A 26,393-nucleotide genomic window follows, 5' to 3' on the forward strand; every position below is an offset into this window, starting at 1 on the left:
AAAATACAGGCAGGGCTAGATGTGTGGATATAAAAAGATCTTAGAAATAGACTACCGGGTAGGAAAAAAACTATCTATAATACAGCATTTCTTTGTATAAACTACAAAATAAGTTGGGGTGCCTGGGTGGCTCAGTCAGTTAAGTGTCTGACTTTGTTTCAGGTCATGATTTTGTGGTCTGTGGGTTTGAGCCCCACATCAGGCTCTGTGCTGACAGCTCAGGGCCTGGAGCCTACTTTCGATTCTGTGTCTCCCTCTCTCTCTGCCCCTCCTGTGCTCTCTCTTTCTCTGTCTCAAAAAAATAAACATAAACAAAATTTTTTAACTTAAAAATAATAAAAAATAAACTACAAAATAAGTAAGGAGAGACACTGGTTTACCATAAATAATTTATCCACAAGAAAGCAGCAGGCAGGATGGCCTTTGGGAAGTAGAGTGATGAGAGGGCAAGGATGAAAGTTCACTTCTTACTTTTATGAACTGTTTGGATTTTTTTTTTCAATGTTCATATTAGTTTTGAAAGAGCGTGAGCAGGGGAGGGGCAAAGAGAGAGGAGGACAGAGGATTCAAAGTGGGCTCTGTGTTGTCAGTAGAGAGCCCAGTGCGGGTCTCAAACTCTTGAACCGTGAGACATGACCTGAGCTGAAGTCAGACGCTCAGCCGACGGAGTCTCCCAGGCGCCCCACTTGGATGTTTGAACTACATACATACCGTTCACTTGTTCTAGCAATGAGATGATGTGAGGATAGTGGCTGAGAGCGAGAGTCCTGGAGCCACACTGCTAGGGTTTGCATCCTCATTCTGCCACTGCTGGGTAACTGGGTGAGTTATTTGAGCTCTCGATAACTTGCTCATGTTCCTTGCCTATAAAACCCGGGTATTACAGACCTTCCTCGAAAAGCTGTCATGAGGGGTGCCTGGGCGGCTCAGTTGGTTGGGCGGCCGACTTCGGCTCAGGTCGTGATCTCACGGTTCGTGGGTTCGAACCCTGCGTTGGGCTCTGTGCTAACAGCTCAGAGCCTGGAGCCTGTTTCAGATTCTGTGTCTCCCTCTCTCTCTGACCCTCCCCTGCTCACGCTGTCTCTCTCTCTCTCTCTCAGAAATAAATAAAACATTAAAAAATATTTTTTTTTTAAAAGAAAAACTGTCATGAAAATTGAGTTACTGTGATTACAAGAGTGCCTGGTGTTACCTATGTTATTACTTGTAAGCACCTGATGTTATTACTTACCTGTAATTTTTAAAACCTAATACGTGTCAAAAACTTGATGTAAAGGGATGAAGACGTCACTATATTACCTATAAGTACTCCTGAGATATCCAATTTCTCCAAAACTACATTTTAAACAAAATAATTGGGTAACAAGAGCCACATCAGGTTTATTTTATTCTTCTACTTCAAAATCTTTTTATTTTTGAGAAAAGAAAATGCATCCAATCCTGAATACTTGAAGTCACAAGACACAGTTTTGATTATATGAAATAAAATCTGAACAAGGGAGGAGCTGTTGCTTCAGCGATTTGAGACTGGAAGGAGAGGTACAGAGACATGTCTGGGTCAAGCGAGATGATGAGAGAAGGATTACTTTTGAGCACAGGATATTAAAAATGCCTCTGAGCAGCGTCTGGGTGGCTAAGTCAGTTAAATATCCAACTCGAGATTTTGGCTCAAGTTAGGATCTCACCTTTTGTGAGATTGAGCCCCAGACTGGGCTCTGCCCTGACAACACAGAGCCTCCATGAGGTTCTCTCTCTCTCTCTCTCTACTCCTCCCCTACTCGCTCACACACATGCTTGCTCTCTCTCTCTCTCAAAACAAACCTTTTTTAAAAAGGCCTCCTGGATTCAGGCTCTAGTCAGAATACCGCTACCAAACAATACCGTAACCTTGGGGAATCTCAACTCTAAATGGATGTTTCCAATTCTAATGTTCTAGGCTTTGTCTTAAATCACCTCTATTCCTGCACCTAAGACATCAAATGAGTCACAAAACATGTCAAGTGAAGTAATGAAAGGCTGTCAAAGTACCTGAAATGTGACAAGTTTTGTGAGCCTAAAGGACGTGCTTTGTGAGCCTAACGTTAAGTACAAGGATTTCTGGATGTACCAGATAGGGGAAGGTGTGCCTTATGCTTCAGTATGCATTTAATAGAAGAAAAAGAAAGTAAATGGCAAATATAACTATACCGTGCACAGTAACATCTTAAATATTTGAAGCCACAAGGCATAAGTTTAGTCTACATGCTTTTCAGCACTCACCTTTGTTCTGGCCACATAGCCACATGGTTATAAAGGTAATATGAAAGATGATTTGGAACAAGATCCTTGCCAGAGACTCGGAGATCCACCGGATACCAGAACTCAAATTCCAGTTTTAACTGATCTAACTTTTCCTTTGGGATCTGAGTCTTAGGAAATGGAGCCTCCTTGAAGAAAATATAGTCCCAAACCTCCTTAGTCATCTGTTGAGGTCTGTAATAAAAATAAAACAAACAAAAAAAACAGCAGCAAAAAAATATTTTTTTTCCTTGAAAGAATCCGAATTTTCATCTAACCATGAAGTAGGAACCTCTTTCTTAATGTAGTTACAGAAACAAATGAGGACAATAGACTCCCCTAAGAATAAAGAATAGTAATAGATAATAATAGAGAGACTATACAATAATAGCCTCTCTAACAATAATAGAGAGGCTATTTGTTACTTCTTCTCAGTTCAACAGCAAAAAAGCAAAAATATCATTAACAAAAATTCTGCTAAATGAATTCTTAATGAAAACTATTTTTAAAAAAGGAACTTTCAGGGCTCCTGGGTGGATCAGTCATTTGAATGTCCAACTCTTGGTTTTGGCTCGTCATGATCTCATAATTCATGAGATCAAGCCCACATCAGGCTCCATGATGACAGTGCAGAGCCTGCTTGGGATTTTCTGTCTCCCTCTCCCTACCTATCTCCCACTTGCAGTGTCTCCGTCTCTCTCAAAATAAATAAATAAACTTAAAAAAAAATAACTCAGTTAAGCATGTGACTTCAGCTCAGGTCATGATCTCATGGTTCAGGAGTTCAGGTCCGACATCGGGCTCCATGCTGACAATGCAGAGCTTTTTTAGGATATTCTCTCTCTCTCTCTGCCCCAGTCCCACTCGCACACTCTCTGTGTCTCTAAATAAATAAATAAATAAATAAATAAATAAATAAATAAATAAATATAAAGGGATACCTGGGTGGCTCATCAGTTAAGCATCTAATTTTGCCTCAGGTCATGATCCCACGGTCTATGGGTTTGAGTCCCGCATCGGGCTCCTTGCTGACAGCTCAGAGCCAGGAGCCTGCTTCAGATTCTGTGTCTCCCTCTCTCCCTGCACCTCCCCCTCTCACACTCAAAATCACACTGAGATCTCTGTCTCTCAAAAATAAATAAACATTTTAAAAAGTTTAAAAAAAATAAATAAAATAATTTAAGAAAGATCACATCTCCTGCTAATAAACTGCACTTCTTTGCCATATCCATTTACCCACCTGATGCCCAGCGGAGACTCTGCCTGCCCACTCAGGTTACCCACCCCCTGCAGCAGGTGTGCCACTGTGTAAAATGCCATGTAAATAGTGGAATCAGACAGCGACTCAATCAGCCACTGCTCATCCCACGGCAGGCGAGTACCTGCAAGATAAAAAGAAGAAAACTAATTCATGAGGAACGTAAGAGAGACACTTCATCTGGAGAATCCGTATTTTCAAGGTCTACAGTATTTACAAAGCCACTTATTTAAAGTCTTAAATTTGTTTAAATAATTAATAAAATAAACTTGTAAATAAAAAGCAAAATGGGGGCACTTGGGTGGCTCAGTCAGTTGAGCATCTGGCTCTCGAGCTCAGCTCAGGTCGTGACCTCAAGGTTTGTGAGAAAGAACCCCGCATCCAGGGGCTGACTGTTCAGATTAGGATCCTCTCCCTCTCCCTCCCTTCCTCTCTCTCTGCCTCCCTTCAACCACGCTTCAAAATAAATAAACAGGGGCGCCTGGGTGGCTTAGTCGGTTAAGCGTCCGACTTTCGCTTAGGTCATGATCTCGCGGTTCAAGGGTTCGAGCCCCGCGTCGGGCTCTGTGCTGACTGCCAGCTCAGAGCCTGGAGCCTATTTCAGAGTCTGTATCTCCCTCTCTCTCTGACCCTCCCCTGCTCACGCTGTCTCTCTCTCTCTCCTAGAAATAAATAAAAATAATAAAATAATAAAATAAATAAATAAACAAACATTTTTTTAAAGGGCAGAATGGTTGAAGCATGAGAAAGTTTCTATTAAAAAAGTCATCCATAAAGTTATGTGGGTTTGAGAGGTCATACTTCTACCAGCAGGTAGACAGTAGGGCACCACATCCCAGTTTCCCTCATCCTCTAACCAAAACCTCTCAATTCAGAAAAATACTAGTGGGGCGCCTGGGTGGCTCAGTCAGTTAAGCATCCGACTTCAGCTCAGGTCATGATCTCACGGTTCATGAGTTTGAGCCCCGTGTCGGGATCTGTGATGACAGCTCAGAACCTGGAGCCTGCTTCGGATTCTGTATCTCCCTCTCTCTCTGACCCTCCCCTGCTCACACTGTCTCTCTCTCTGTCTCTCTCTCTCTCTCAGAAATAAATAAAACATTAAAAAAAAATTTTTTAATACTAGAAAAGACAGAGAAAAGGTAAAAGTGTTCATTGGCAAAGTCATTCAAGCAGAAGAATCTGAAGTATGCTTACCTAAACCGTAAGTTCTCGAACAAGCATGCTCTTTTAGCCAACCTAAGGTAGCTTCAAAATTCCTCCTGGTCTCCTCACAGAATCTGGAGTAAAAGATAAAGTGTCTCTCCTCATCCTCCCTGTCTTCCATGTTTCTTATCTCCTTTCCCTTCCCTCATCACTGTTTCCCTCCTTACGTTTCCAGGTTCTTCAAGCACTGGGATGTCAGTTTCCTCCAGTTCTCTTCTCCATAATCCAAGTACCTGGGAGTGGACAGATTGATTAAAAAAAAAAATAAAAGTCAAAAGAAGAAGTAGAGTGACTGAAGGAAATGTCTTCCTCTAAGAGAGACTAACCACTGGTCACACAAGGCCACGACGCATTCATCTGCAGATCTGGATATCACTTGTTTTTCTGGCTCCATGTAAATAAAAGCATCTCCCTACATGAAAGCAAATAAAAATATATCAGATATTATGTCAAGTCAATCTCTATTCCTCAGGGACAATAAAAAAACAACTTCTAAAAAAAAAAATGTTACACTACCAATAACCAAAACCCCCCATCATCAGTATGTCTTCCCTCTTCCCAGAAGTTATCTGCCATTCTTTCTATACATCATTTGCTTTTGAAAAGGTGTGTATCTCTGTCCAATGGATCATCTTTCCTATATATAAATTACTCCTTTTCAGGGGAATGTGAAAGATGTTCACTAGTTTATAATTCTATGGCTTGAAGGTTAGACTGCCTATAGAAGCCTTTTACCTTTGTTACTTTCTTTTTTTAAGTTTATTTATCTTGAGAGAGAAAGTATAAGCAGGGGAGTGGCCAAGAGAAAGGGAAAGACAGAATCCCAAGCAGGCTCCATGCTATCAGCACAGAGCCCGACTCGGAGCTTAGACCCTTAAACCATGGGATCATGACCTGAGCTGAAATCAAGAGTCGGATGCTTAACTGACTGAGCCACCCAGGCGCCCCTATCCTTGTTATAATAAGAATATAAAGAAGGGGAGATGTGAGCACTGTGAGCAGAGAGCCTGCTTGGGATTCTCTCTCCTCTCCTTCTCTCTCTGCCCCTCTCCCTGCGCATGCTCAATTTCTCGCTTTAAAAACTAAAAAGAAAACATGAATATAAAGAAAACATGAAGTTAAATGCATGGAGCCACTGTTTTAAAAAAAAAAAAAACTAGTGCACTAGATGCACAAAAATTAAACATATTATTGCTAAAGATTTATAGTGCCATGAAAAACGTCCACTAGAAAACTAACCATGGATTTAATTGTTTACCAAATATAAATACCTCTTAATGTATTATGGTCCCACACTTGTCAGGCTATTTTTTAAAATAATATTCAGCATTATTATTCATAAAATCATTCATTGTTCTATGTTTTTAATGTGACTCTTCATACTGAACTTAAATAGCTAAAACTTAGATATAAAGACGGTAAATTAAAAACAGACAGTGAACTCTGCTGAAAAGAGGACTAACTGAAGTTTCTAAAGAAGAGGTCAGGACCCCAGATACCCTAATCTCATACTATGCAGACAGGCAACTGCCTCTCCCTAGGCCAGCAGAACAATGAAGGTTTAGGCTCTGGAGAGGATGCAAGACTCACTCAACCAGACAGGGTTGAGGGTATTGGTATCACAGTGGGAACAGACGGATTAAGAGGAAAGTCAGCACAATGGGGTTTGGTATTACCCCTAGCAATTTTTTCAGCTCCCAGTTAGCTTAGACTTTTCAAGCTAGAAAGTGGAAGAACCTTCTAGGAAGAAGTTAATAAATCCAATAAGCTCTATATAACTGACATCAGGGCTAAATAAAGGCTTTGCCAAAGACCCAAACAACCCTCTAGATCACCTCCAATCAATGCAGCCCTACTCACATCCAAAATGGTTCCATCATCTTTCTGTACCTACTCTTAAATATCAACAATCTTCCTCAGAGAAATAAAAGATTAAGATTTCACATTAATGAAACAATAGCATCCTATAAAAAAGGATCAATTAGATAAGAACAACAAGCTCCTAAACTGGCCCTGCCTTGGTAATCGCGAAGCTGGATAATAAGTACACCATGATACTACTCTCCACTTTTTTAATTTAAAATTTTCCATACTCAGGGGCACATGGGTGGCTTAGTCGGTTAAGCGTCTGACTTCAGCTCAGGTCATGATCTCGCGATTCATGGGTTCGAGCCTCACATCGGTTTCTGTGCTGACAGCTCAGAGCCTGGAGCCTGTTTCAGATGCTGTGTCTCCCTCTCTCTTTGTCCCTCCCCTGCTAATGCTCTGTCTCTTTCTGTCTCAGAAAAAAATAAAAACTATAAAAAACAAAGATTTAAAAATTTTCCATACCAAAAAAATTTTTTGCAAATACACACAAATAGCAGATATAAAAAACACACAGTAAACAAAAACTCATAGGAAGAAAAAGGTGAAGGACTCTCCCAGAAAGAAAAGGAAGTGCAGAGTCTAAGAGAACCAATAACTAAATAAGAATTGAGAAAGGGAAAATAAGGAACAGGAAGAGATGAAACAACCAAAGAAAAAGTCAAGAAATTTTCTTCAAATTAAAGCATGTAAGTCTTCAGACTGAAGAAGCCCACCAACCACTGAGAAAAATGAATAAAAATTGACCTACATCAAGGTAAATCATGACCTTTCATAATATCAGGAAGAAAGACAAGATTCTACAGAAAGAGAGGGAGAGGGGGAAAAAACAGGACATTTATAAAAAAATCAGTTATTATTAAAATGGTTTTAGACTTCTCAACAACATTCTGAACCAGAACACCATGGGTAATGTCCATCAAATTCTAAGGCAAAATTACTTTTTTTTTTTTTATATTTTTTATTTATTTCTAGGAGAGAGAGAGAGAGACAGCATGAGCAGGGGAGGGTCAGAGAGAGAGGGAGTCACAGACAGAAACAGGCTCCAGGCTCTGAGCTGGCAGTCAGCACAGAGCCCGACGCGGGGCTCGAACCCATGAACCGCGAGATCATGACCTAAGCGAAAGTCGGACGCTTAACCGACCAAGCCACCCAGGCGCCCCAAAATTACTTTCAATCTAGAATTCTGTCCCCAGGCAACCAAGTATAAAGATAGGCTAAAGATATTCCATACATGGAAAATTGCAAAAATTTGCCTTCCAGGTATCCCTTTTCAGGAAAGCTACTAGAGTAAGCTTCATCACACTGAGAGAAGGAATAATTAAGCAGCAGCCATGGGGTCAAGGAAATATGAGATCCAACTCAAGAAAAGCAAGAAAATTCTTAATATAAATGAAGATCCAAGAGGACATTTATGCACTAGGACAGTAAGTAACCAGTCCAGACTAAACCAGGTCAGAAGGTGCTGGAAGAGCTTTCTCCCAGATGGAACCAATAGCATACTGAGGTGACAAAGTACTGAAAGAAGAAATAAAGAGTTGTGACAGATTCTGTGTATAGAGCATTGATAATTCTATTTTAAAGTAAGGAAATTAAAAAAAAAAAAAGGAGAATTACTAACATCAGGGAAAAAACAAAAGCTGGGGAAGAAAACTTCTCACAGTACACTTTGTTGTGTATCAGTGGGGGCACCTGAGTGGCTCAGTTCGTTAAGCATCTGACTCTGGCTCAGGTCATGATCTCATGGTTTGTGAGTTTGAGTCCCATGTCGGGCTCTGCACAGACAGTGCAGAGCCTGCCTGGGATTCTCTTTCTCTGTCCCTCTCCCATGTGCACTCTCTCTCGCTCGCTCGTGCTCTCTCTCTCTCTCTCTCTCAAAAATAAATAAGCCTAAAAAGAGATTAGTGAATTAAACACAGAATTCCCACATTAACATATTAAAATAAATACTTTTTTTAAATGTACGCAATGATTAGTGCTCTCACATAAGTTATAATATACGTATAATAAGATGGGAGGCGAAGAAGGACACAAGAATGTGGTGAGGTCAGAAAGAAAGACACAGGGTAGAAGAAAAAGTTAAATCTTGATTTTCCACAGTAGGAAGTCAATGGCTAAAAATCAAAAAATTTAAAAATCAAAAATTTTAAATTACTCTACGACCATTTACATTAGAGATCTGAGAGAAGGTTAATATTAAAAGAAAACAACCAAAATAGTTGAAAGTAATCCTGTCCAAGGAAGAGAAATTGAAGAGAATGTGGGAAGGATGGAGAGGAAAGAGCCAGTTTTTTATTTTAGTAAGCTTTACAGACCACTGTCTCTGTGTGACGACCATATATAATTGTCAAATATCAAAATTTAATTCAGGGACACTCTTGATCTCAACTCCTGTCTTGATCTCAAGGCTGTGGCTTTAAGCCCCACTTTGGGCTCCGTGCTGTGCACGAAGGCAATGAAAAGAAAAAAAAAAAGGTTTTCTCTAAAACAGCCTCCAGAGGATGGCCTATCACATAATCACATACATTGTCAATCATTGTTTTCTGAATCGTCTTCTTTACATCTTGGACCTTCTGTCCTTTAAATCCATCCACCAACATTACCTAAAAGGATGAGAAGTGGGGAGAAAAAGCAGAGATGAAACAATTAAAATGTGCCTTGCGTTCCCTCCAAACTTTTCCCTAACTACATTTATCTCCATCCACAACCAAAGAAATTTTTAGTGTGCAATCTACCACGTTTGTAATCTTAAGTTTTTATTTTGCCATAACTTGGGTGACTAATATATATAACATACTTGTTTTTCTTTTGCCTTAACTAGGATAGCTATCATGAGCAAGATTAGGAAGGAACTCTTGCTTCCTTCCCACTTCTCAGATTTCCACGTGGAGAGAATTTCAGTCGGCTCACTCGGCTCATTCCTGAAGGCTTTGGGGAAATGAACGGAGCTCACGCAGCCCAGCCCCAGTTAGACTTCTGTTTCCAATTCTGCCTGTTGCCAGTCAGCATTTTCCTTCGCTTGGCCATGTGATAAGACCGGCCCTTATAGGAAGGCTGGTTTTTCCAACTCTGCGTTTTACGTAGTGAGGAAATTTAATTCTAGGGCTGGGTATTGGCTTGTCCATGTTTGTCTCAGATCCAAGCCACATGATCCCCTTCCGGCAGATATTTTGACCTCCAGCTATGTGACTCCTGTTTCTCTCTGAAATAGTTTCTATCTTAAATGGAAAAGACATAAGTTTTTCGACCTTCCAATCCCCTAACATGCCGAAGTGCTCACATGTATTTAATTCACCACTATGAAATTATTATACTTATTGATCATGTTCATAAAGTGGTTAAGAGCACAAACCCTGGAGCCAAGCTGCCCAAGTGTGAGGGCCAGTTCTGTCACTGGCTACCTATCTGCTGATCTCGGGTAAATTACTTAATGTCTGTAAAACAGGAATAACAGGGCTTACTTCACAAGGTTATTCTGAGATAATAAGTTAACACAAAAGTGCTATTTATAAAAGGGATGGCTTTTGTTACCACCCAAAATGTATAAATCTCTTTTTAAAAAGGCACATAATAACCATTTGTTGGTTATCTAGAGAAATTAGAGTAAAGGTAAAAATGAAGAATTCTCATGTATAGCCTTAAAAATCTTAATTTCAACCTCAAGTCACTAGCAACTTTTGATTTTTTTTTCTCTAGCCTAGTCTTCTTCCCATGGAAATGTGTAAGCCACATTAACACATGCACAATTAAGGAGAAAAGAGAGGTTCAAACCATGTCTGTTGTGCTACCCTGGCATTTCGTGGGCATTAACAAGTAAATTAATTGAGTAAAACTGCTTACTTGAAACAGGAACTCCTCAATTAAAAAAGCAAAAGGGATTAGGTATTGTCCATTTAATAAACCTATGAAACTTACTGCATAGTAACATAAACTAACTTTAAATAATCTTCTCAAGAAACATTTCTTAGAGATTCCTAAAGGGCACAAATACATAATTTCTATAAATGCAATCGACAAAAAATAGATTAAGTAAATTTGGAAACAGGAGAACACAATCTCATATTAATCTGTCTCAAATCAGTATATAGGTGAAGCTATATTGAAATTTTCTAATTTTTTCTAAGTCACTGAAAAAATTACAGAGCAAAACCAAAAACTTATTACTTACACCATCATAAAACCCTTTTAGATATAACTTCTCCTTAGCTTCTGCAAGTTTTTCTCGGTCATTCTGGCTTTGAACTTTCAATTCATCACAAATGGTTACAGCAGAAAGATTTCCAACACCTGGGATTTCAATGACTGGGACCTGCAAAGAACAGCAATTTCAGGAACTTATTCACATTGAATGACCATAAAAACAGCCCTGGGGTGCACAGTTCTTTGGCCTCTACTATCCAATGAAGTCATTTCAGATTTTATATATCATTACAAGAGCACCACATTAGATAATCACAGTGACCAACAACCAGATGTGTAGTGGTCTTCCTACTCTCCTCCACAGAACCTACCCAAATTCTCTGCACCAACCCCTAAATTGTCCCTTCCTCACTATATAACACACCTTCCCCAGCTCACAACCCTGTATTGGCATATCATTAACTAAATAATAAATTATGAAACTAGTAAAACGATATGAAAAACTAAATCTACAGATGATCTTATTTCTGGCTTAGAAGAAGTCTTCTAGATTCTTCAGGAAAGTTATTTGCTGGTAATTAAATTTTTTTTTCCTCTTCTCCAGATACTAATATGAAAACATAAACAGTCATGGCTAACACGGCAAAATTTTGTCTTTAGAGGCTTGGAAATTGGCCCTGCTAGCAAAATAGGCTACTACAAAACCAGCGATGCTAAAAAAGTTGTTTGTTTGTTCCAGAATTGCAGGTGCCGGTGCTAAGAAAATGTTTATTGTTAGTCTTTCTCTCACTCTTAACTGCCTCAGTAGATAACAAATTCAAGTAAACGAATCTATGCCAAACTCCCTCTTATTTTTATATCCACCAATTATTTAATTTTGTTACAAGGAAAATGCTAGCTCTTTTTTTCAGTGATAAAGAGAAGGGTATGAAGATTCCGAGTCCTCAGTACACTCACCGGCTCAAATGGCAAGACCATGTCATCTCTAATTCCGTACTTTGTTCGTAAGGCCTGCAAAATAATTTTGCAAATTAACACTAATGATCAACACTTTATGGGCTATTGGCATAATTAGTGAGAGAACAAACTCAAACAAAACTTTTTAAAAAATATTTGTTCTCCTAAATAAATACTTTAAAATATAAACTATTCGTTCTCCCCTTCATCTGGAAATTGTTTTATTTTACCAAACATCTCAGGAAGAGATCTATGACACTAAAAAACTCAACAGTTTAAATTAGAGCGAACTGCTTAAATGATGAAGTAGGAAGCCAAAAGGGGCGCCTGCGTGGCTCAGTTGGTTAAGTGTCCGACCTGAGCTCAGGTCATGACCTCACGGTTTGTGGGTTCGAGCCCAGCGTCGGGTTCTGTGCTGACAGCTCAGAGCCTGAAGCCTGCTTCAGATTCTGTGTCTCCCTCTCTCTCTGCCCTTTCCCCACTCATGCTCTCTCTCTCTCAAAAAAAAAAAGATAATAATAATAAATTAAAAAGATTAAAAAATAGCCAAAAGCAAAAAATTCTCACACACACACACACACACACACACACACACACACACTGAAAATGTAGTTCATATTCTAGGTTGCAATGAAAATGTGAATACGAACATCAGAACTTTTTTAAGTTTTATGGAATCCATCAAAACATTAAAAAAGAAAAATCACATGATCCTATTAAGGGATGCAAGAAAAGCATTTGAAAAAATCCAATACCCATTTCTGAAAGAAACTCCTAGTAAACTGGAATAGATGCAAACCTTCTAAAACTTGATAAAGACTATCTACAAAAAAAACCCCATAATTAATATCATACTTAATGATGAAAAATTCCGTTTTCCCACTAAGATGAGATATGAGGCAAGGATGTTCTCTCTCAACATTTCAATATTGTTCTGAAAGCCCTTGCCATTGCACTAAGGGAAGAAAAGAAAATAAAAGGCATACAGATTGGGAAGGAAGGCATAAAACTGTCTTTGTTTGCAGATGGAATGATCATCTATGTAGGAAAATTCAAAAGAATGAAAGAAAAAGACTCCTGGAACTAATAAGCAATTATAGCAAAGCTGCAAGATACAAGGTTAATATACAAGGTTCATTATATTCCAGGGGTGACTCAGGTGGCTAAGTTGGTTAAAAGCAACCAACTCTCGATGTCAGCTGAGGTCATGGTTCCGCAGTTCAACCCCACATCGAGCTCTGCACGGCACAGAGCTGTGCTTAGGATTCTCTCTCTTCCTCTCTCGCTCTGCCCCACCCTCACTTACTATTCTCTCTCTCTCTGAAAATAAATAAATAAACTTAAAAAAAATTTAATTGTACTCCAATGTACTAAAAATAAACAGGTGGACTTCAGAATTAAAAACACAAAACCACTGGGGCGCCTGGGTGGCTTAGTCGGTTAAGCGTCCGACTTTCGCTTAGGTCATGATCTCGCGGTTCGTGAGTTCGAGCCCCGCGTCAGACTCTGTGCTGACTGCCAGCTCAGAGCCTGGAGCCTGTTTCAGTCTGTGACTCCCTCTCTCTTTCCGACCCTCCCCTGCTCAAGCTGTCTCTCTCTCTCTCTCCTAGAAATAAATAAAACATAAAAAAAAAAAACAAAAAAACCCCACACCACCACTGATATTAGCATTCCCTCCAAAATCAAATTCTTAGGTGCAAAAGTAACAATACATATGTAAGAGCTACATAAGAAAAACTATAAACTCTATGAACACAATCAAAGAACTAAATAAATGGAGTGATACTTCATGTTCATGGACTGGAAGATTCAGTACTGTCAAGATGTCAATTATTCCCAATTTCCAATTTAACCTACAGATTCAGTGCAATCTTAACCAAAATCCCAACAAGTTATTTTATGAATATCAACAAAGTGATTGCAAAGTTGTATACAGAAGCAAGAGACCCAGAATAGTCAACTCAGTACTGAAAAAACAAATTGGAGGACAGACACTATCTGACTTCAAGACTTTACTATAACGTTACAGTAATCAACACAGTGCAGTGCTGGAAAGAAGAGACACATAGTTCAGTGGACCAAAACAGTGAGCCCAAAAATACCCATAAAGACAGTCAACTGATCTTTGACAAAGGAGCAAAAGCAATACAATAATTCAAAGACAGTCATTTCAACAAATGTTATTGGAATAACTGGACACCCCCATGCAAAAAAAAAAAAAAAAAAAATCCAGACATAGAACTTACGCTGTCATAAAAATTAACTCAAAAAAGATCACAGCCCTAGTTATAAAACAAAATTATAAAATTCCTAGAAGCTAATATAGGTGAAAACTTAAACGTCCATGGCTATGGTGGTGCCTTTTTAGACACAACATCAAAAACACAATCTGTGAAAGAAGTGACAATTAAACTTCAGTAACGTTAAAAGCTGCTCTGCAAAAGACAGTATCAAGAATTAAAAGACAAGGGGCGCCTGGGTGGCTCAGTCAGTTAGGTGTCCAAGTCTTGATTTCAGCTCAGGTCACAATCTCATGGTTTGTGAGATCAGGCCTGCATCGGGCTCTGCACTGACAGCACGGTCACAAAGGAGAGAGATGAACAGAAAGAGCACATGGGACTTTAAGAGTGAAATACTCTATATGATATTATAATGATGAATCTAGGTCATTATACAGTTGCCCAAACCCAAAGAATATATACCACAACGATTGAATCCTAAAGTAAACGATGGATTTTGGGGGATTATAATGCATCAGTGTAGGTTACTCCGTGGTAAGAAATGCACCACTCTGGTGGGGGATGTTGATAAGGAGGTTGCCCATGTCTGGGAGCAAGGAATATGGGAAATCTCTGTACCTTCCTCTCCATTTTATTGTACACCTAACTCTAGAAGTCGTATGTTTCAAATTCAAACCAAGGAAAATATATTAAACCTAGAAACAAGGTAGAAATAATAGTTCAAAGATACGATAGCTTTTTCATTTCAGATTGTGTTCAGTGGTACGTAATGAGATGATAAAGAATTAATAAGAACATGATACTCAGATACTCACTTGCTTTTTCTTCAAATCTCTAAGGGCAGCAAAATCATCAGGAGAGTCAGAAGGAACACTTGTGACCACACCAGTGCCTTATAAAATAAAGTATGGAATGAATCAATACAATCAGAACGCAATCACCAAAGTACTTCTAGAAAGAAAGAAAGAAACTCTTTACCTTTATCCTCCTTAATGGTGAGCATTGGAAGAACATAGATCACCTTATAAGATGTTAAAGGTGCAGAAAGTGATGCACCAAGCATTTCCTGTGCAGCAAAAAAAATCATCATAAAAGGTGAAAAAATTTATTTTAACCACTCAATTTCAAAGTGTTAATATTTTTAAGCCCTGAGAAGCTAACATTCAAAAAATAAATGAAGTTAAACAAAACTCATTATTTTATACATACTAGACTAAAAATAGTTGTAAATAATTATAATTCCCAAATGTGATGTGGTAAGGTTGTGAGGAAATGAGTTTACTAATACACTGCTGGTGACATTGTACCCCTTCAGGGAAACGATCTAAGAATCATAGCGACAGACACATACACAAACGTTCACACAACTTGGACCGGGCAATCCAGTCTAGGAATCTACCTCAAAAGGAAAAAAAAAAAAAAGCTGAAATTTAAATGACAGAAAAATCATTTAACAAAATATGAGATATAAACAAAATAAAATACTGTATATCCATTTAAAACAATGATCAGGGGGCTCAGTTGGTTCACCGTCCAACTCTTGACTTCGGCTCAGGTCATGATCTCATGGTGATTTCAAGCCCCACATAGGGCTCTGTGCTGAAAGCACAGATCCTGCTTGGGATTCTGTCTCCCCCTCTCTCTGCCCCTCCCCAACTTGCTTTCTCTCTTCAAATAAAAATAAGTAAATAAATAAAGACTAGGAAGACAAGCTGAATGAAAAACATACATCTAGTTTCTCTTAAAAAAAGAAAATCCAAAGATTCAACAATACTGAACCCATACTCTCAAAACACAGCTCTTTGTTGAGCCAAGGACTGCACTTTTCAGTTCCACACACACAGTTCCCAGCCATCCGCGTTATTCAAAGAGAAGCTGTTTTTATGGAACCTACAGTCATGTGGGTGAAGGCCAAATATCCTAACAGTCTTAAGAGTTAAAAGCTATTTTTTAATTAATACCACCCATTTTCTTCACTCCAGAATCTGTTCAAATTTACACAGAAAGAAAATGTGTTAGGAACAGGAAAAATCTGTGTCATTAACAGTATTACAAAAAACCTCTCAGACACAACTCTGACAGCTGATGAGATGTGGCAGCACTGCTTGTAACAGAAAACGACAGGAAACTATTCAAATATCCATAAAAAAGAGTGGTTAAATAAGCTGAGGTATGGCCACATAATGGACTCCTTATGTGGTTGCAAATAAGGTATTAGGAAGCTATGCACCATAAGGCAAATACCAAGTCACAGCTAAGTAAAAAAGAAAAACAAGAAAGCAAGATGCACTGGGCGCCTGGGAGGCTCAGTCGGTTAAGCGTCCTACTTTGGCTTAGGTCATGATCTCACGGTTCGTGGGTTCGAGCCCCAAATTGACAGCTCAGAGCCTGGAGTCTGTTTCGTATTCTATGTCTCCTTCTCTCTCTGCCCCTACCCTGCTTATGCTCTGTCTTTCTCTCTCAAAAAAAAGCATTAAAACAATAATAAAATTAAATAACCATTAAAAAAAATTTTTTAAATGTTATTTATCAAGATACCTAAGATTAGCATTTACAAAAGGGAATAAAATATATCCTGAAATTCTAGTAAGCAAATAAAGTGTAAGGATCAAAGCTATGTAACTGTCCAGATTTAGTTACCATCAACCAAGATTCTTCAGAAAAAAAATAGCTGCAATTCTATAACAGGAACACAGGTAATCATATTCCACTGCAACCATTAAATCTCTTGGGGAGGACTATCTATATTTTTCAAGCAGACACTTACTGAACTGAAACGTAAGAGTCAAAAATGCTATGGTGATATAGTCACACAATGAATACTCCACAGCAATAAAAAAGAACAAAACTACTCCTACACACAACATGTATGAATTTTGAAGACATAATGCTGAGAAAAAGAAGCCAGACACAAAAAAGTACGGATTATATAATTCAATTACATAAAGTTCAGCAACAGCAAATAATCTTTGGTGACTAAAGGCAGAGCAGTGGTTACCTGTGCGGGAGAGGGGTGGGTACCGACTGCAAGATGGATGTGGGAGCACTTTCTGGACTACCGGAACTGGTCTGTACTTTGATTAGAGTGGTGCTTATGGGAGTGTACACAGGTAATAAAACTGCACCAGAATAGAGACCTTACGATTTGCACATTGCATGTATTCCTCAATTACAAATTTTTTTTCAATGTTCTTTTCTCAAGTGTAATAGATGAAATGTTCCTCTAAATTTAAGCACTAAAATAAGAAATCTGCCACCCAACTCACCTCCCCCATTAATTCCTTAACAACAGGCACCACGCCATTGTGTTTGGTAAAGCCCTGGTAGGACATATTCCTGGCAGCTCTCTGGGTGCAGATGAATATATCACCATTCGCCGTCTCAAATCCAATGTACTTCATATCAGGGCGAACCCAACAGTTGGTCTGTCCAAACATGGTCTCAGGCCTGAGAGTAGCAGCTACCAAGAAGGTATTTTTCCCTTTCAGGCCACTACAAAGAAAAAAATATATATGTGTATGCAAAGAAAGTGCTGTGGATTCTCTTGCATCTGTTATTTCAGAAAGATAAAGCAGTAACTCTTTGGCAAACCTACCTTAATTTGGATGGGTACGGCTCAAGCACTTTCAACTTGATTAAAGTATATTCCTGAGGTCCCACACCCTAAACAAAATAAAACAAACAAAACTTTGAGAAGAAAAAAGATTTGAATTAAACCCACTCATGTAAGTGAGTGATTGGATTCAAATTTCTTAGATGGATTCTTGCATTGTTAGAATAATTCTTTCTTACAATGAGGAGACAGCCATGAGGGAGCTGACTACATTCACATAAAGTCTCATGTATAAGAAGTGACTTGAAAGACCACTCTCCCACTCCACACCAAATCAGAACTGGTAAAGGAAGTCCTTATTCTACAAATAAGGACAGTTTGCTAAGAACTCACTTGAGAGTGGAGGAGGGGAGGGGAGGGGAGTGACTTAGAGTAATCACCCAAAATGGTGTTTACCAAAATGGGAGTCAGGGTATGTAATCAAACAATCCCGTAGAGCAGGCATCATAGAAATACACTGGACCTGGGGCGCCTGGGTGGCTTAGTCGGTTAAGCATCCGACTTTCGCTTAGGTCATGATCTCGCGGTTCGTGGGTTCGGGCCCCGCGTCGGGCTCTGTGCTGACTGCCAGCTCAGAGCCTGGAGCCTGTTTCAGTCTGTGACTCCCTCTCTCTCTGACCTTCCCCTGCTCATGCTGTCTCTCTCTCTGTCCTAGAAATAAATAAATAAATAAATAAATTTAAAAAAAAAAAAAAAAAAGAAATACACTGGACCAGGGGCCAGAGCACCTGCACTCAAAGCCTAGCTTGGGCTGTTACTGATACCTTGATCCAAGGGAGTCACAGTCTCTCTGAGACTGCATTTCTTCAACTATAATATAACTGTACTGTGACTCACACGGGACTATCCCAAAGAACACAAAAGACAAATAAATAGCTTTGAAAACCCTCTGACATACTACCGGAATTTAGGAAACTGCTGGTGTTGACCATATTAAAACTTAATACAGTCAGTAAACTGGGTCTTATGAATTCAAAATTTTGATCAATTCTCACTTTTTGTTAGATAAGTTGCACCATAATTGAATGCTAACTTTGAAAAGCAGTCGCTAGACTACAGATGCATTCAAAGATGGTAATAAAGGAAGATGCACTCATAGGGAATCCTAAGTTCAGATTCTGGTATTGTTGTTGATTTACTGCGCCACGGCTTTAGGCAAATGACCCGGGCTTTACTCAAGTATTACAAAGAATAATGTTACTAATGTGTCTTACAGGAATGCAGAAAGAACTGATGTCAGCATGGCTAGAGGTGCTTTAGAAATAGGCAAGGAAGCACATGATCAAAGCAAGTATAAAACGAATCTGTGTATATCAGTTAGCCACATATCTCATTTCCTTGCCCCATACTCTTTTTAGAGCAGTGTATTCTCCAGGGAGCGCTCCTCAAACATGAGCCTACATGTGAGTCACAGTGAGAGCTTATTAAAGACAGATTCCTGGGCTCCACCCTCAGGGCTTCTGATTCAGCAATTTGGGGATGAGGCCCAAGAATGTGCTTTTCTATCACAGGCAGATGAGATACAGCTGGTACCAGAACTTTTGGCATAATAAGGTCCTAAACAAGACACAGACCCTTACAATAACATTCTGTTTCCTTCTTCACAGCCCCCAGAATATACCTCAGCACTGGAATAAAATTATTTTTAGGTTCCTGATCTAGTCCATAAACTCTATGGCCATAGTGAGAATTATTATAATAGCTACTCTACATCACAAATAATTACCTCTCCAGTTTGCCTATCATGATCCATACAAGGTTGTCCATCTTTTGGAGAATAAATGGTATACCTAAAAAGTAAATAGAAAGTGACAAATATTATTTTAATATATATCTAACAATATTTCTTCTAACTAAAACTTTTAACTGAACAAACGTCTACATCAATTATTTATGCTTTTATGAGTAGTTGCCAGCCAATTTAATGAAAACTTTCCACCTTCATCAAAGATAATACCCCTGAAAAATACACACCGGTCATGGCTTTGTGGTATGAAACAGATTCTAAAACATAAGGGCGCCTGGGTGCCTCAGTTGGTTAACTATCCAACTTCGGCTCAGGGCATGATCTCACAGTTGGTGGGTTCGAGCCCCACGTCAGGCTCTGTGCTGACAGCTAGCTCAGAGCCTGGAGCCTGTTTCAGTTTCTATATCTCCCTCTCTCTCTGACCCTCTCCTGCTCACGCTGTCTCTCTCTCTCTCAGAAATAAATAAAACATTTAAAAAAATTTTTAATAAAATAAAATATAAATTCAGTTATGAAGTACATGTGGCTTTTAATTAATCCATAGAATCAAGGAAAAATCATAAACACTTTATAGAAAAAGAGGATAAACTAACACATAAATAAAATTGTTTTTCTGCTTGGCTGGAAAGACTGAAAAGAATCTTCAGGGAGATCATTAACAGCCAATACTCCTATTCTCCCTGTTTTTAGCAGCTCAGAGACATTAAACACGGGTAAAACATTAAAACACTGGTAAGACAAAAAGGAAAACAAAGAAGACAAGAGAACAAAAAGGAAAAAAGTTATAAGAAGAGAAAGGATCACAGGAAAAAGAAGACTATCTGTCAGGCACTGAATTACAGTGCAGGATTTAAATGATTTTTGCTTTATTATACTGAAGGACAACAAACTCACCGCTTCCCAAATTTTATTTTCTTTCTTTCTCTTAACGTTAAGTACTGCCACCTGACAAATGAATCATAGTAAGGATTAACATCAGTGGTGATGAAGGAGCGACGCCAGTCTACCTACAGAAAAGAAAAGAAATAGGTGATTTTTGAGAAATGTGCAGAATTTCTATGAATAAATATGCCCACCAATCAATTATTTACTCTTCTACTCTTTATTTTCCAACTTAAAATTATATCGAACAATAAAAGGAAAACAATGTTCAGGTTCCGCCTATTAAATATATATATCATATTAACTTGTGTTTAACTTACAAGTTTTTAAACACACATTCATATGCACAAATGTATAGAAATTATAAAAAGTTAAGAAGGAACACTTAAATAATACCTTTGTATTATTAATACAAATAATTCCTAAATATACAAGCTAACCTTTGGCTTCTTCACAGTCTTTGAACAGAATTCCCTTCTAATCACTAGTATATTAAAATATATTTCAATACAACAAATATTAAGGTACTTCACTGCTTACATCAGGCCCATAACAATAACACTACTAAGTCATTAGTGGAATACAGGTGGAATAAATTATTCTAAATTATGAGGTGGTCCAAACTCATATAATCACATAAATACAAATGTGTTCTTCGCATTTTCTTAAACCACAGGGGTGATGGACATACCTTCAAGCCCATTCTCTTCAGGTCCTGAATAGCCAGTGGTGGGAAATAATCAAGCCAATGCTCTGCTTCAGAAAATTTGACTATCTCTTCATCAGACAGACCGAGGGATTTCATAATGCTCCACTGATACTTAGAAGATCCAGCTTTAGCAACAGCTTTACTCTGAAAATAACCAGTAAAAACAAACTCCATCAAGGACCAACCAACAACTGGTTAGCAAATTCTAGGACCACAGTCATTTTAAGTAAATAATCCCATTTAGTAGTATTTTTCTATTCCAAAATATGCTATTGATATGTCAGAATACTAAAGGATTGAGATGTACTATTCTGTCAAACTGTACAGTCTGATATTAAGACCTTGACACCAGAGATAACTAAATCACTGGAACCATAAAGAATTATCATCAAAGATAAGATGTCAGCATCAATCTCGATTTCCTTTTTCCTAATACCACATGCAACTTTTTTAGTTATGAATAAGCTACTAACTAGAGTTCTGTCCTTTTTTAATATTTACCAATATCAAAAAGGCAAACAAATGTCAGGGGTTGGAGGTAGGTAACGAAGTTGAACTATAAACCTATAAAAAGACAGAGCAAGGAATTTTGGAGGTGATAGAACTGCTCTGTATGGTACTCAAGTGTTAGAAACCCGACTCCATGGGCGCCTGGGCTCAGCTGGTTAAAAGTCCGACTTCAGCTCAGGTCATGAACTCACAGTTCGTGAGTTAGAATCCCATATCGAGCTCTATGCTGACAGCTCAGAGCCTGGAGCCTCCTTTGGATTCTGTGTCTCCCTCACTCTCTGCCCTCCCTCATTCACACTCTATCTCACTTTCTGAAAAATAAACAAACATTTAAAAAAATTAAAAAAAGACAACTCAATGTCTTTGTCAAACCAACACTACTATCTACTAAAAAGACTGAATTTTACTGTACATACATGTTTAAAAAATCAAATAGGATGTCGGAGGAAGCAAAGATGAGATGTAGACTGTGACAAATGTATCTAACAGTATTATTAATGTATGATACAAACACAGTTTGAAGTGGGTGAAAAAGAAAGGGGCTTTACAAGTACCTTTGGGGGGGAGGGTGCCTGGGTGGCTTCGTCAGCTGAGCATCCGACTTTAGCTGAGGTCATGATCTCAAGGTTCTTGGGTTCAAGTCCCACATTGGGCTTGCTGCTATCAGCACAAAGCCCGCTTCATATCCTCTGTCCCCCTCTCTTTCTGCCCCTCCCCTGCTCACACACTCTCCCAAAAATAAGTAATAAAATCCATTTAAAAAATAAATAAAAAGAACTTTGGAGGGTGCATGGCTGGCTCATTCAGTAGAACATGCAACTTGATCTCAGAGACTTTGACATCAAGCCCCACGTTCAGCACAGAGTTACTCAAAAAAAAAAGAGGGGGGGGGAGAAGTAACTGAAAAGAATGGTTGAGTAGATTGTAAGGACAAAAAGTATACAAAAACACCATACTTCAGTTGGTAAAACTGTTTCTCCCAGAAGTATGGATTAGCAGTTCTGAAACTACCAGTGGACTAGTACTGAATAAATTACAAAGTATAAATAATGAGGGCCAGATTTCTCACTGTCAGAAAAAGAAGTCACAAATTAGCAAAAGGAGAATGCTGGAATGAGCTTCATAGTGCTAATAGGGAGCCAAGGTTATCAGTATGAACTTTTTTTTTTAAAGTAAACTCTAACCCCAATATGGGGCTCAAACTCATGACCCCCAAGATCAAGAGTCACATGCTCTACCAAATAAACCAGCCTGGTGCCTCACAGTATGAACTATTTAAACGTATATAGAGATAAACAAAGAACTATTATAGGCAGGTGCATATGTGTAGGTTACCAGGGTTAATATATATATTTCGTTGCTCTGTCTACTGAGAGGAGCCAAAATGAGTGTACCTAGCACTCAGAACTTAGTTTTCTAAATACCATTTCTCAATAAAAGGAAACAGGACTCCTTGGAGAAGTGGTTGATTCCAGGGCTGGATCACGGAAAAAACAAGATAAACCTGGAGTATCTTGGTCATCAGAAAATAATAAAGTGCTTAAAAAAGAAAAGCAAAAAGATAGGAGCAATGTCAGATGGACACAGGAGCCAGCGTAAAAGACTCTCAGTGACCAAAATCAGAACAAGTTGAGTAATTACAATGATAACCCTCCAAAACACCTATAACCCAAAGAATAAAATACGCATAAATCCACATTGATATAAAAAGAGACTGAATACATAATTAAGCAAGGAAGAAAGGACAACTGTTCCTTTCAGAAGAATTCTAGGTAATAAATGGAGAAAAGAATGAAGGAAATGGAAAATCACTATTAGAACAACATGGTAATGGGGTGCCTGGGTGGCACAGTCAGATAAGCATCTGACTCTTAATTTCAGCTCAGATCATGATCTCATGGTTTCTGAGTTCAAGTCCCACATAAGGCTCTGCAGTAACAGTGTGAAGTCTGGGATTCTCTCTCTCCCTCTCTTTCTGCCACTCCGCCACCCACCCTCTCTCAAAAATAAACAAATATTTTTTAAAAAAAGGAACAACACAGTAATAACTATCACACAGATCCACAGATGAATGCTAAAATTAATGAGAAAAATATTTAAAAAGAAAATATTGGGGTGTCTTGGTGGCTCAATCAGTTAAGCGTTTGCTTCGGTTCAGGTCATGATCTCACAGTGTGTGGGTTCGAGCCTTGGGTCAGGCTCTGTGCTGACAGCTCAGAACCTGGAGCCTACTTTGGTTTCTGTGTCTTTCTCTCTGCCCATCTCCCGCTCATGATCTGTCTCTCAAAAATAAATAAATGTTTTAATTAATTAATTAATTAATTTAAAAAGATATTATCTCCATAGCCTCAGAGTATCTCTCAAAATATTTATGAACCAAGGGGAAAAATGGAATCTCTACAGTAGAAAAACCTGACAGACACCACCTAAACCAAATGATCAAGATTAACATCACCAGGAATGAGATACCAATATCATATAATCTCTGATACGATACAATAAGGAAAACATGTCACCTCTCAATCTACTCATGACTTATGAGAAAGCATTAGACAAACTCAAATTGAGGGACATTCTATAAATTTTCTGTCCAGTACTCTCCAAAAGTGTCAAAATCAAGGAAGACAAACACAGAAGTGACTAGGGAGACATACTAAGGAGATAGGACAAGTAATTGCAACGTGGGATCTTGGATTAGACCTACAAACAGAATAAGGATGTTAAAGAAAAAATGTCAAATGAAGTTTGTATTTCAGAGAATAGTATTGTTCAAATGTTAATTTCTTAGTTTTCAGGGCTGCATGTGGTTATATAAGATGTAACCTTACGGGAACTTAGGGGATCATGAGGGAACTCCGCTCTGCCTTGCAATTATTCTCTAAATCCAAAAATTATTTCCAAAAAAAGTAAAAAAGGGGAAAAAAAGCCATTGAAAAGTTAGAAAAATAATTTTTGGCATTGTACTTTTTCAAAATTACTGAGTACTTTTTACGTTCCAAATCCTGGGAATACAAAGATAAATTGGACAAGGGTGCCTGGGTGGCTCAGTCAGTTAAGCGACTGATTCTTGATTTTGGCTCAGATTGTAATCTCATGGTTTGTGAGATCAAACCCTGCCTCAGGCTCTACACTCACAGCACAGAGCCTGCATCTCTCTACCCCTCCCGCACACACACACTCTCAAAATAAATAAACATTAAAAAAAAAGATAAATATAAATTAGACAAATATAAAATTTCAACCAAATTAATATTATTAACCACCAAACCTTTTTTCCTTTGCTTTTATCCTTAATTATTACATCTTCTGTTTTAACATTGATTTCTTCTTCCTCCTCTTCTTCATCTGGAAAGTCAGGGGGGTAACCATAAAGCTCTATTTCCCTTTTCAGTTTATCAGCACATGCCTATAACAAATACAACATTAGAGTGAAATTCAAAACTTGAGGTAGAAACAATTTGAATTTTTTGGTATTTCTGTGGCCAACTAAAATGGACTCTGAAATTTTCTGCAATACATCTATACACATGTGGATCACAATAGAAAACTCAAAAGATAAAATTCATGTACCTCAAATTTCACTAATATATACATTAGTATTTTTATACTTTAGTATTTTACTGCATTTATCAGCAAGCATCTATTCAACACTCAAAGTACTTAATGTAGTACACTTTGTTAGACATTAGAAGTTCAAAAATACATAAGACATAGCGTTATCATTTTGAATAATAATATGAATCACAGCATTTCTCACTGTAAAGATTACTATCTTTTACCTCTATCATCATCACAACCCTACAAGGTAGATAGGAAAGGCATTTAGTTAGGAAAAACACACTTGAGAGATGAAGGGGTTTATCCAAAGTTACAAATCTAGTAAGCTGCAGAGAACTAACACATGAACTTCAGCTTTCCACCCCAGCTCCTCTCAATTACTATAATGAGTCCACGGTCAAAAACAAAGATGATACAAAGTTAAAGTAAAGAGAAAAATGCAAATAGAGGAGTATGACTTTTAAAAAGGAAGGGGACTCTTCCATGCAAAAGAATTTCAGCTAATTAATAAGGAAAGAATGACACAACTAGAAAGTTACCATTTTATAACCACTTATTCAATAAGTGAAGCATACAAGGATCATCAAAGGATATTAAAGCCACTGGGTTACGGAATAACCAGATATTCCGAGGCTCTCGAAATATCATCCACAAATTACTTTTCAACACCCCACCTTCAGAATGAAGAAATCTGACAGTTATTAGTTTAATATCACTAAAATGGGACAAAGTGCCATTATATGCCTTTTGAAGTGATACATTAGGAAGTTTACACCTCACCAAGGTAGTATTCTTGTCAAAATATTTAATCCAGATGTAATCATGAAGAAACAATCAGAAAATTTAGAATATGGGGCATTCTGCAAAAATAACTAGCCTACACTCTTCAACGACATCAATGTCATGACAAACTCAAAGAAACCAAAAAGAAGTGATGACCAAATACAACGTGTGACCTACAACATACAATGTAAAAAAAAAAAGGCCAGAAAGGAGATTTGGGGACAACTAGAAACATCTGACTAGAGATTAGATGAAGATGCTAATACGGGGGCACCTGGGTGACTCAGTCGGTTAAGCAGCCGACTTTAGCTCAGGTCATGATCATGGTTAGTGAGTTGGAGCCCCATGTAGGGCCCCATGCTAACAGCTCAGAGCCTGAAGCCTGCTTTGGATTCTGTGTCTCCCTCTCTCTCTCCTACTCCCCGACTCGTGCTCTGTCTCTCTCTCTCTCAAAAATAAACATACATTAAAAAAAAGATGCCAATATTACATCAATGTTAAATTTCTTGGAAGGGACAATGAAACTATGTTCTCAAAAGATACATGCTAAAGTAGTTAGGGCTAACACAGCATGATATGTGTAACTTACTTTCAATGAGTTCACAGAAACAGAGAAAACAAAGTATGCATGTATTGCATGTGCATTA

At 38.3% G+C, this 26,393-nt stretch overlaps 1 protein-coding gene and 1 long non-coding RNA gene across 3 annotated transcripts in view; one reads left to right on the top strand and one right to left on the bottom strand.

Moving 5' to 3' along the window:
* The window catches only part of LARS1 (leucyl-tRNA synthetase 1), a 72,293-nt gene that overhangs the window by 32,047 nt on the left and 13,853 nt on the right, over positions 1–26,393 (bottom strand). For both annotated transcript variants that reach the window (XM_039256694.1, XM_039256695.1), the window contains exons 5-20: positions 24,674–24,811; positions 20,878–21,039; positions 20,199–20,311; positions 19,284–19,347; positions 17,540–17,607; positions 17,211–17,436; positions 14,923–15,010; positions 14,760–14,836; positions 11,705–11,758; positions 10,776–10,916; positions 9,133–9,210; positions 5,068–5,153; positions 4,909–4,974; positions 4,733–4,815; positions 3,518–3,659; positions 2,260–2,472 (exon numbers count right to left, since the gene is read on the bottom strand). In XM_039256694.1, the coding sequence (XP_039112625.1) occupies positions 2,260–2,472; positions 3,518–3,659; positions 4,733–4,815; positions 4,909–4,974; positions 5,068–5,153; positions 9,133–9,210; positions 10,776–10,916; positions 11,705–11,758; positions 14,760–14,836; positions 14,923–15,010; positions 17,211–17,436; positions 17,540–17,607; positions 19,284–19,347; positions 20,199–20,311; positions 20,878–21,039; positions 24,674–24,811 (1,799 nt within the window). The remainder of the gene's footprint in view (positions 1–2,259; positions 2,473–3,517; positions 3,660–4,732; positions 4,816–4,908; positions 4,975–5,067; positions 5,154–9,132; positions 9,211–10,775; positions 10,917–11,704; positions 11,759–14,759; positions 14,837–14,922; positions 15,011–17,210; positions 17,437–17,539; positions 17,608–19,283; positions 19,348–20,198; positions 20,312–20,877; positions 21,040–24,673; positions 24,812–26,393) is intronic.
* On the top strand, positions 14,286–14,865 carry LOC120248360. Its single transcript, XR_005532561.1, has 2 exons — positions 14,286–14,426; positions 14,784–14,865. It is a non-coding gene; the product is annotated as an uncharacterized LOC120248360 (long non-coding RNA).

The sequence above is a fragment of the Hyaena hyaena genome, unplaced genomic scaffold (assembly GCF_003009895.1).
Source record: "Hyaena hyaena isolate Hyena2069 unplaced genomic scaffold, ASM300989v1 scaffold_585, whole genome shotgun sequence".
NCBI lineage: Eukaryota > Metazoa > Chordata > Mammalia > Carnivora > Hyaenidae > Hyaena > Hyaena hyaena.